At 52.7% G+C, this 10,957-nt stretch overlaps 4 protein-coding genes across 4 annotated transcripts; all 4 read right to left on the reverse strand.

The window, feature by feature from the left end:
* Positions 1-15: 15 nt before the first annotated feature.
* Positions 16-2,427, reverse strand: ETH_00029830 (F-box domain-containing protein, putative; the record flags this gene model as incomplete). Its single annotated transcript, XM_013373940.1, has 2 exons — positions 16-226; positions 433-2,427. Coding segments are annotated over 2 exons (2,206 nt in total), but the record flags the coding sequence as incomplete, so codon positions are not given.
* A 1,842-nt stretch (positions 2,428-4,269) lies between these two features.
* ETH_00029835 (uncharacterized protein) lies at positions 4,270-6,440 on the reverse strand (the record flags this gene model as incomplete). Its single annotated transcript, XM_013373941.1, has 4 exons — positions 4,270-4,401; positions 4,552-4,616; positions 4,983-5,046; positions 6,087-6,440. 4 exons carry the CDS (start codon positions 6,438-6,440, stop codon positions 4,270-4,272), a joined length of 615 nt encoding a protein of 204 aa, XP_013229395.1.
* Positions 6,441-6,685: 245 nt separating this feature from the next.
* Positions 6,686-7,654, reverse strand: ETH_00029840 (uncharacterized protein; the record flags this gene model as incomplete). The annotated part of the gene is made up of 3 exons (XM_013373942.1): positions 6,686-6,848; positions 7,151-7,292; positions 7,495-7,654. The coding sequence occupies 3 exons, from the start codon at positions 7,652-7,654 to the stop codon at positions 6,686-6,688; spliced, it is 465 nt and encodes a 154-aa protein (XP_013229396.1).
* Positions 7,655-8,619: 965 nt separating this feature from the next.
* On the reverse strand, positions 8,620-10,166 carry ETH_00029845 (ribosomal protein S9, putative; the record flags this gene model as incomplete). The annotated part of the gene is made up of 3 exons (XM_013373943.1): positions 8,620-8,814; positions 9,017-9,176; positions 9,475-10,166. The coding sequence occupies 3 exons, from the start codon at positions 10,164-10,166 to the stop codon at positions 8,620-8,622; spliced, it is 1,047 nt and encodes a 348-aa protein (XP_013229397.1).
* Between the last annotated feature and the right edge of the window lie 791 nt (positions 10,167-10,957).

A 10,957-nucleotide genomic window follows, 5' to 3' on the forward strand; every position in this document is an offset into this window, starting at 1 on the left:
TGCTGCTGCTGCTGCTGCTGCTGCTGCTGCTGCTGCTACTGCTGCTGCTGCTGCTGCTGGAGGCGATTCGGGCTTGGTGGAACGCATCTGCATCTGCTGCTGCTGCTGCTGCTGCTGCTGAGTCTGGCCGCACCTGCAGCCCCAAAGTGAGTCTCTCTAAGGCCGGCATTTCGTTCAGCAGCCGCAGCAGCCCCCGCAGCCCCAGCGCTGTGTAGTCGGGCAGCACCTGCAGCAGCAGCAGCAGCAGCAGCAGCAGCAGCAGCAGAGCAAAACAGAAGCATGTGAAGCTCCGCGTTGAGCAGATGGATCCGAATCTGGCTGCGCTCCCAACGCTGCTTCCAGCGGCCCCGCGGCGTCCCGGGCAGGGCGCAGGGCCTAGGGCTTAGGGTTTAGGGTTTAGGGTTTAGGGTTTAGGGTTTAGGGTTTCTGTACGTTCCAGGACCAGTGGCGCGCGTGCAGCGGGAAGTAAGCCACTTGCATGCGGCGCACGCTGGGGCACTTGGCGTTGGCCAAGAGGTGCAGCCACTGCGGAGTTTGAGATCCGGAAATGAAAAGTTTTTTCAAAAAAGGAAATAAAAGAGGTTTCAAAGAAAAGGGAGGACTCAGTGGCGAAAAGTCCTGCAGCGGGGACTCGGGGGACCGCAGCAGCAGCTGCTGCAGGCTGCTGCAGTTCCGCGCCACCACTGCAGCAACTTCCTTCAGCGTCAGCGGGCTCCTGCTGCTGCTGCTGCTGCTGCAGCAGAAGCTCGCCGCGGGCACCTCCAGCTGCTGCAGCCGCTGCAGCTGCAGCAGCACGCGCTGCCGCTGCAGCCGCTGCAGCAGCAGCCAGGGGCCCCCCAAAGTCACAGAAGTGACGCAGCAAAAGGCCCCGCAGCAGTCGAAAACTGCTGCTCGCCAAGCTGTACATACACCCGAAACCCGCAGAATCTCCTCCGGCAGCAAATAGTTAAATATGGTGTGCAGACACCCCGTGGGCAGCCACGCGAAGACCCCCTCTGCGAGGCGCGGGCCTTCTACTGCTGCTGCTGCTGCTGCGCCTGCTGCTGCTGCGGCGCCCGCTGCTGCTGCTGCTGAAGCGGAAGCAGCAGCGCCCAAGGAAGCCTCCTGCTGCTCCCCCTCCCGCCCTGTGAGCCCGTAGGCTAAAGCCGATATCAGCTGCTGCGCAGCAGCAGGCACGGGCAGCAGCGCTGCGGCTGCTGCTGCTGCTGCTGCTGCTGCTGCTGCTGCTCCGGAAGCCGCTGCGCCCTCCTCTGCTGCAGCAGCCAAGGGGGCCCCCCCCTCGCCCTCAGAAGCAACAGAGGCCCTGCTGCTGGATATATGAGAAGGGGGGTCAAAGGAGCTCTCTGTCTCTACCCCGCTGCTGCTGCTGCTGCTGCTGTGGTTCATGATGATGCTGCTGCTGCTGCTGACGCTGTTGCTGATGCTGCTGCTCACGCTGCTGCTGCTCACGCTGCTGCTGCTGCGAGAAAAGCTGCTGCGGTCCTCGGAAAGCCGCCTCGCAGCGACAGCTGAGGAGCTGCTGCTGGAGTGACCGCCGCTTTCCTGTTGCTGCTGCTGCTGGGCGTGCTGCTGCTGCTGCAGCTGGTGCTGCTGCACCTGCCGCTGGTGCTCCTCGTACTCCTCTTCGTGCTGCTGCAGCAGCTGCTGCAGTATCTCCCCTTGCTGCTGGTGCTGCTGTAGCTGCCAGCGCAGCATCCGCCCATACTGACTGTGGACTTCGTGTTGCAGCTGGCGCTGCTGCTGCTGCAGCTGCTGCTGCCGCAGCTGCTGCTGCTGCAGCCGCAGCTGCAGCAGCTGCTGCTGCGCCTCCCTGCCCGCTGCCTGTCCCCCAAAGTCCTGAGGGCCCCTGGAAGGAAGCCCCCGGAAGGAAGGGGGGGCCCCCAGCTGCTGCGGGGATCCCAGCTGCTGTTGCTGCTGCTGCTGCTGCTGCTGCGGGGAGTCTGGCTGGAAGAGGGGCAGGGGGTGAGGGGACAGCCGCAGCAGCACGGAGGGCCTCAGGGGTTTCCTTTTGGCTTTATTTCTTTTTGGGTTTTGGGGGCCCCTCTGAAGAGCAGCAGCAAAAGCTGAAGGAGGTTCTGCAGCAGAGGGGCCCCTAGCTCGCTTCGGGGGGCCCCTCACCGCAGCAGCACTGCTGTTCCTGCTGCTGCTGCTGCTGCAGCTCGGCCTCCGGCTGCTGCTGCTGCTGCTGCCAGCAGCAGCCTCCCCAGGGCCCCGGGGCCCCTCCGAGTCAAGGGAAGGGGCCCAGGGGGGGCCCCAGACTTCGGGCTTTACGTGGCGGCCAATGTGAGAAGCTGCGTGAGGTCTTGTGGCTCCATTTGCGGCCTCAGCTGGAGCAGCAGCAGCAGCAGCTGCTGCTGCTGCTGCTGCTGCTGCAGCGTCATGATTCCCGCCAGTGTTGGCAGTTCCTGAAGAAAAAATGCCCGCCATGTTGAAGCTGCGGATACGAGAGCGTTCTCTTGGGGTGTATTTACACCTGAGTGGAACACAACGAAAATTCAACTCGCGCTGCTATTGCTACTGCAGCTGCTGCTGCCGGCGCTGCTGCTGCTGCCGCTGCTGCTGCTGCTGCCAGCTGGCAGCAGAGGGTCAATGAGGCTTCTTGGAGGTCCCGGGAGGCTCCAAGAGCTTAAAAGAAAAGAAGGAAATTCATTTTAAGAGCAGCAAAGAGCTGAGAGGCGGCGGGCACGGACGCCGCTGTCGCCCAGCGGCGACGGACCAGTGGAGCTGTTCCAGAAACGCGGAAAGAAAATGCGAACTGGAGCTCCAAAACGAAAACAAAGAACAAAAACTGAAAGATCGGAATATAAATGGAAAGAAAAAGCTCCTCAAGGCGAAGAAATCCGGCGAAAATCTCAGCAGAGTGGTATAACTGGAGCGCTGGCGAGCAGAAAGCTGGGGTAACTCAGCAGCAATTTCTGCGATCTTGTTTGCCAATAAATGCCTTTATTCTTTTTTTTTAATTTCAAACTCAAAAGATCCATTTAACTCTCCTCTTTAGCCGCTGCTGGCTTGTCCGGCCACCGCTAGCGGCCAGGAAGCCTCGGGTCAAGAGCCACGAGCTGCTGCGGGTGGAAAGCTGCTTCAATTGCAGACACATGACGGCCTCAGTTCGCGAAATGAAATAAACAAATAAATAATCGAAATGAACAAATAAAAGAAGCGAAAATTGCAAAATAAGAGCCGCTTTCGGGGGCTTGCGATCGTGGAGGGGTGGTGTCGATGCTGAAGGCCGCGCGCCCCTTCTGCTGCCTCTTTTCAAGTGCAAATTGAATTGAATTGAATTGAATTAAATTGAATTCTTAACAACAAAAGATCTCACCAGTTCAAATTTGAACGAATTTCCACGCGTGAATTCCCTTTACCTGGCTGATCGCAGCAGCAGCAGCAGCAGACCGCTGCCTCGCTGGCAAAGTTGCACAAGACCGCAGGCCGCGAGTCAAGCCAGAATTTGCAATTCAATTCACAAAGTGCATGCTTTTGATTCATTTATTTTGCATTTAATTGCATTTTAAGCCTCTTATTCTTTTTATTTGCAAATTTTCGCATTCAGTCCGCTGGATCATCGCAAAAAAGCCCCAAAATGCCAGTCTGCTGCCGCTCGAGCCAACTCAGTTATTGAATACACCAGAGTTACTCCAGTTTCTCCTTTTACGCTTTTCCCTCCAGCTTTCTTGTTTTTATAAAACTGAAAAGAAGGAAATTAAATCTTTTATAATTCAATTATTCAACAATTTTCATGTCCTGTCCCTGTCTAAATTCGCTGGACTTCAGTGGAAACGCCCCTGCCAGTAAGTTCAAAGTAAATGCCGATAATTCATAAAATGCAATTCAGTACAACACTAGTAACCTATAAAAGCTGACAAAGTGGCTTTTAAAGCCAAATCATATAACCCAGCAGCGCTGTTGACTACCTACAACTAAACCCTAAACCCTAAACACTAAACCCTAAACCCTAAATTCCAGCGGGGGCTTTTCCAGCCGCAGGGCCAGAAAGGCTTCCTTGTAGCCTCCAATTAAACCCTAGCGGGGGTTTAGAGATTCTCTTTGCAGCTGCCAATTTGAATTTCCTTTTTTATTGTCTTTGGCCTTTTGAGAACTTTGAAATACTTTGAAATGATTTAATTCCACTTTTATTTTTCTTGACTCCGAAGAGTTGGTGGATCCTGTCTGTCCAGCGGCTTCTTCGTGAATTATTGAATTTAATAATATTAAAAGATTAAATTTAAATATTTTAATTATTATTTTGAATTATTATTTTGAACAAATAAATTAGTTCAACTCTTTCAACTCCGCCACCACGAGAGTGCCCCTCGGGACGGAGTCGAAAAGGTCGTCTTGGGTGACAGATCCATTTCCTTTTTTTTCTTTTCGTTTTTTTCGAATTTTTGGATTTATTTGAACCTGAAAATTCGGCGAAGACCGAAATCAAAGTCCCGCAGGCAAACAGCAGCTTCTTGTTCGAAAAAAACCACCTTTTCTCCACTTATTTCCTGAAAAAGATCTCATTTTCGTTTCAAATTCAACTTTTATTTCCAAACTCCCAACACCCACGGCAGCCAAACCCTTCCGCAGAAAAGTCGCCACGCCTTCTTCTCTCGCCCAGTCCGTCGGGTTGCCTGAAAGGCGAAAAGCAGAAAATGACGCAAAATAAATGCTTTAAACGCGAAAGAAAGGAAGAATAATGGAAAATAAATGCTTAAAATGTGAAAAAAACAAAAGAAGAATGAAAAAGAATGATTTTAATGGAAAAAAGAAGAAAAAATGATTAACATTGATGCAATTTGCATGCACGATGGCATTTGTCTGCACAGGCAATTCAAGTTCAAGTTGAATCTGAATTTTTCCCAGGGATGGTGGAGTGCAGCGAAACGGAAAAAGAGGCGACTAAGAGGAAAATAAATAAATAAATAAATAAATAAATAAATAAATAAATAAATAATAAGTGAGTGAATAAATAAAAAGAATTAAAGAGATGAACTGACCTGCGCACAAGAGAGCCTTCGGCTGCCGCACGCGGTTTGGGGGATCTTCTTCGGCTGCGAAGTTCTGCGGCGAGCAGCAGATGAAAGAACTTCGAAATGGAAAATAAAATAAAATAAAACAAAAAAACAGATAAAATAAAATAAATGGGAAAGAATCATTAAATGCACCAAAAGGAGCAAATAAATGAGCGATTCAACTTGTTCAAATGAAAGGCTCAAGAGCACGAAGTGAAATAAGAAACCAAAAGACCGAAGCAGTTTAAACAAACAAACAAACAAACAAATAAACAAACAAATAAATAAATAAATAACAAATGACAAGTAACAAATAAATAAATAAATAGATAACTTTGCTGCCAACTCACAATGCGCAGCAGCAAACAGGCGGGGTCCTGGTTGCAGCTGTTGTCGACTTTGCTTCTTTTGTTTCAATTTTGCTTTTGAATTTAAGTTTTTACTTCTCGAGGGCTTTTTGAATTGCAGCAGTTGAAGTAATTCGAGGGAGTTCCCGCAAGAGGTCTTCGCCGTGGCAGCCGGCCTGGTGGGATTTCAATTCAAGTTTTCAAGTTTTGAACTTTTCGAAATTTCAAGTTGCTAAAATTTCGTTCTTTTTGTTTCTTACAGTCCCTGTGTTCAGGAGAAGATCGAAGAAGCTGCTGAGCACTGAAGAGGAAGTTGAAAAGAATTAATTTGCAAAAACTTGAAAACAAAAATGTTGAATTCGGCAAACCCCGCAGCGCCTCCCCCTTCACCTGGGTGGTCCAGCCCCACGCCTTGCTGCCGCGTGACCACTGGTCACCTGCACAGAGCCTGCAGCAGCAGCAAACTTCGGGCCGCAGCAGCAGCAGCAGCAGCAGTTCAAAACAGACTCACCACTTGGCCCCCGTCCCGGGCAGCAGCCCGTGGGCGAAGGTGGCGGGCCAGGGCGGCCGCAGCTCGCGGGGGGGCCCCGAGGAGAAGAAAGTGCATTTGGGGTCTTTTGAGCAGGTTTTTTTTGCTGCTGCTTCGTCCCGGATCTCCAGCTGAACTCGGGGGTTCATGAGCGCTTTTTCGGGGCCCCGGGGGCCCCAAAAGGGTTTCATTTGCGCAAAAACGCCCGCCTACGCTTGCTGCAGAAGTGGCCTTCAAAATGCTGCTGCCTTCGCAGTATCTGCGGCTGTTCGGCACCACCAGGTAGTCCTCAGCGGGGTACTCGTAGGCGGGGGGAAGCGGGTCGATCCAGGGCTCTCCGGGCCCCTCTGTCGGCTCTGTTTCCTCAATTTCATTAATTTTATTGTTTAGTTGCTGCGCAGCAGTTTCTTTCGGCGGTTGTTGCGCAAATCGCAGCAAAAACGACCGCCGGACGCCCGGGGCCGCGGCGGCCGCCGCCCGCCGGCCGCCAGCAGCAACGGGAAAGAAACGAAACAACAAATATCCATAATTCACAAAAAAAATGAATAATAATGATGTTGGAGACATTTCGAAACGCGTTCCCGCAAACGGAAACCGAAAAAGCGGGCGCGCTGCTCGCTGCGCCGCAGCTGAGGTGTACGTACACCCCAGACCGCCGCCCCCAGCTTTCCCGTTCAAATGCGAACTGGGAAACTTTTTTCTTCGCTTTTCTTCTTTTGTCACTCTTTAACTGAATATAAATGTGTATTTCAGCGCGAAACGCGGGCCCGCTCATCGCAAACCCTAAACCCTAAACCCTAAACCCTAAACCCTCAGGTCCACTTGAACACCGGCATCTCAGCTTCCTCAGTGACGTAGAACTCGCGGGGGAGGTTCGTGTCCACGAAGGAGCTCGAAAGCCAAGACAAAGCTGTGAAGTAAAAGGCCCTTTCGGCCACAGAAATGGAGCTCTTGGGGGCCCACACCAGCAGCGCCCTGCAGACACAGCAGTAGCAGCAGCAGCAGCAGCAGCAGCGGCAGTCAGCAGCAGCAGCTAGCTGCAGAAAGCAGCAAGTCTGCTGCAGGAGGCCCTTGCTGCAGCAAAGAAACACTGCATGCCTTTGCAGCTTTTCCCCCACAGCAGCAAATGCGCTGCATGCGGCCTTTTTCAGGTGTACAGACATCCAGCGAACGGCAGCAGCAGCAGCTCGCAGAGGACGCAAGAAGGAAAGAAGCGGAGAAGCATCAGAACTTTTATTTCTGCAAAGACGGAGCTGGTGTTGAATCAAAAGGCCCACCACTCCGGAGAGTTGGAGCGCATGTCAGTGCGAAAAACAAAAAGAGAAGGACCTTCTTTTTTCGCGCAGCTGCTAATCCAATTGAGCCGCTCTTTTCTGCTGCTGCCGTCAAACGGCAAAGTCCCCTTCACCGAAATCTGGCCTGAAGGCAGCAAACAAGACCTCAAGCCTGCTGCAGCAGCAGCTGCTGCTGCTGCTGCAGCGCCTGCAGCAGCAGCAAGAGCTGCAGCAGGAGCTGCAGCGGGAGCTGCAGCGGGAGCTGGGGACTACAGCTGGTTCTCCAGCAGCCCTTCCTGGTCGCCAAACCCTAAACCCTAAACCCTCGGTTGAGAGCCGTGACGGACAAGTCTCTGGATCGACGAGAAGATGGATAATGCTGTCCTTGCAAGTCCCTTGTCGAATCTCGTCCAGAAGGAGTGTGGCGTCTGCGTGGAGTGTATATACACCTGGCTCCCGGGGCTCCCGCGTTTGCAAGTTTTCAGAAAGCCCCTTTGGGGCTTCCATTCTGTCTCGAAGCAAAAGAGTTGAATTTGGCTTTTAAAAGAAGAATAAAATGGATTAAAAGAATTAAAAAGGGTTTTAATGATTCAAAAAACAAGCGGAGACCAGATTGCCGGCGAACTTGAACGGAACTGAACTGAATGGACTCGCCCCGGGAAACTCGGGGAATGCGGCAAACAGAAGGCTCTTTTATGCAAAGTTGTGATAAATTTAAAATAAAATACTTTTTTATTTTCATTTAATTCAAATTTACCCTTTTTCCGCAGGAAACCTCCAAACTTGAGCTTCCGCGAGAAGTTGAACGGAGGCGCCGCTGGGGCTCCGGACCGGCGCGGCCACTGAAGAGCCCTTCGGGGTGGAGTTGCTGCATGCGCTGCTCTTTTGACAATTAATAAATCATAAATGTAAAATGTCTAATATTTAAAACTTTAAAAAGTGAAATGGTCGAAGCGGAACTCAAAGTGAGCCTTTTCATTCACTGGAGGTGCGCATACACCCCGTGGTCCGCAGCAGCCGACACACAGATGATTGGAAACTTCAGTTGTGACTCTACACTAAAAGTTTTTATATTTTGCGCTATAATCTTTATATTTTTATTTCCATTTCATTTTTAATTCAGGATTTTCAATTATATCGGGCTTTCCACCCAACTTCGCGTCCGCAGGCGCGTCTTCGCCGCAGATCGGCTTTCTTTGGAGCCTTTTCCATTTTGCAGACTCTGCAGGAAACGAGCAACAGTGGGGCTCAAGCGGCTCCCTGGCAGCTTTTCGCAAGATAAAAAAAGAAATAAATTAAATGGATTTCCCCATTTCTCACGCGCTTTTTAAAGTCCGGCGTTTTCGCCGTTTTGAATGCAGGTCGTTGAGGTGTACGTACACATCAACGATCGCGCGTGCAGCCACGGAAAGAACGCCGCGTGAGACAGAACGAATTCGAGTTGAAATAAAGCATTTATTACTATTTTATTATTATCTTTTGCTATATTGTGGCCTTTTTCTTGCTTTTTTAAGTCCATATTTCTTTCTTTCCACTCTCCGAGCATCCACTGTTAAGAAACCCGCGCGCTTCAGCAGCGGCCGCACCGCCGGCTGCTGTCTGCACAGCTCGCGGGCCACCGCCAGCATAATTGCGCCAGACTGGCCCCCGAGGCCCCCCCCCTTCGCCTGAAGCGAGCAGCGCAGCAGCAGCAGCAGCAGCAGCAAGAGCAGCAGCAGCAGCAGCAGCCGCCTCTTTTCAGTCATGTGCGCAGGTTTGAGGCGGCAGCAGTCAGCGGAGAAGACACAACCAGCCAAACAAGCGTCCAAACCGCTACAAAGGGCTGCAGCAGCAGCAAAAGAGCAGCAGCAGCAGCAGCAGCAGCAGGACCTCGGCGACAATGTCGTATTTGTCCTGGGCCTTGGCCTCGATGAGGGGGGCCCTGCAGTTCAAAAGCCAAAAGTCATTTTGCTGCAGATACTCTTCGCCTTCTCTTCCGTTTATTTGCAGCTGCCCGCTGCCCCGCAGCAGCCGCACCCGCGCGTACGCCCTGAGACGCACACTCCCACCTGCTGCTGCTGCTGCTGCTGCTGCTGCTGCGGGGCGTGCTGCTGCTGCTGGCGAGCTGCTAGGCGTGCTCGTGCTACGGGTGCTGCTGCTGTTGGGGCTGCTGCTGCTGCTGCTGGCGCAGCAGCAGCGAACGGGCGGAATCACGGTTAACAACAGCAGCAGTAGCAGCAGCAGCAGCAGTAGCAGCAGCAGCAGCAGTAGCAGTAGCAGCAGCAGCAGCAGCACAGCAGCAGCAGCAGCAGTAGCAGTAGCAGCAGCAGCAGCAGCACAGCTCTTACTCCTTGCGCGTCCCCCACGAGAAATCCCTTTCTCTCTTTTTGACTTCTTGAGTTTCCATTTCCTCCTCTTTGGGGCCCACAAAATAATAAGACCCGTCGTCCTCCCCGGCTCTAAACATCTGCTGCTGCTGCTGCTGCTGCTGCTGCTGTTGATGCTGTATGAATGAGGCGTGAAGTCTGAAGCCCGTCATCTGCTGCTGCTGCTGCTGCAGATAGGCCCTTTGTGTTGCTGCTGCTGGGGAAAGAAAACTAAAGATTGGAGAAGAGGCAAAAGAATTATAAATTAAAACATTTGCGGCTGCAGCAGAGGCAAGAGGCTGCTGCTGCTGCAGCATCACAGTTGCTGCTGCTCCCAGCTCAGCTAAACACCCCAACATCAGCAGCAGCAGCCGCAGTAGAGGCCGCAGCAGCTGCTGGTGCTGCTGCAGCCTCTTTTGCTGCTGCTGCTGCACCTGCTGCCGGCAGCAAGGCTGTCTTAGGGCCAACAGAGCAAGCCCCGTTTCTTGAGGGGCCTCTGGGGGCCCCCCGGGGGCCCCATCAGGGGGCCCCCCTGGGGACCCCCTCGGGGGGCCCCTAGGGGGCCCCTGTGCAGAACCCGAAAGAAGCACCGCTAAAGACCCCCTGCAGAATTCCCCTAGGGGCCCCCCTAGAGGGCCCCCACGGAGGCCCCCTGGGGGGCACCAGGGCTGCATGGATATGCTGGCGGGGCCCCTGGAGGCTCGCCGGGGGCCCCTGCGAGGGGCCCTATGGGAACTGGAGTTTGGGGGAGAGAAAAACGAATCCTTTTGAGTAAAACAGATTAATTATTCAAATTAATTCTTTTTAATTCAAAAAAATGAAAAATTAAAATTCCAGAGCTCCAGGAAGAGCGCTCTGGCCCGCTGGACCTGTTTGCCCGAGCTGTCGAGACACCCCAGAGGCCCGGGGGGCCCCCAGGTGTCTTTGGGGGCCCCCGTGAGTGTGCTGCGGATAAAAGGGAATATATTTATAAATTAATTAAATTAAATTAAATTAAATACCTTTTTTGTTCCCCTCAGCACAAAAAATCAGAAATATAGAGAAAAAGTTCCCCTAGTTACTACACAAACACAGGGGGCCCCCACGGGGGCCCCGGGGGCCCCCCAGGGGCCCCCAGGGGGACCCTGAGGGCCCCCTGGGGGCCCCCAGCTCTTTTTGAAGCTAAGACACCTGGAAATGTATTATATTTTTGTGGTTTTGTGCGGATTTGAGTTTTATTTTGGGAAAAGAATGAATAAATGGCAATTAAAGGGGTAAAATAAGAAAACCCAGAAGCAAGAACAGCAGCTACAGACACAAACTTCTCAAAGCCAGCTGCAGCTGCAGCAGCAGCAGCAGCAGGAACCCTCTGGGGGCCCCTGGGGGATGTGCTGCTGCAGCAGAAGAAGGGGTCTTCCTAGGCCGCGCCCGGTGTTGCTGCTGAGCGGGCCACCCCGACTGCTTTTGCTGCTGCTGCTGCTGCTGT

The sequence above is a fragment of the Eimeria tenella genome, genomic scaffold, assembly GCF_000499545.2.
Source record: "Eimeria tenella Houghton genomic scaffold, Eth_scaff183, whole genome shotgun sequence".
Classification (NCBI taxonomy): Eukaryota; Apicomplexa; class Conoidasida; order Eucoccidiorida; family Eimeriidae; genus Eimeria; species Eimeria tenella.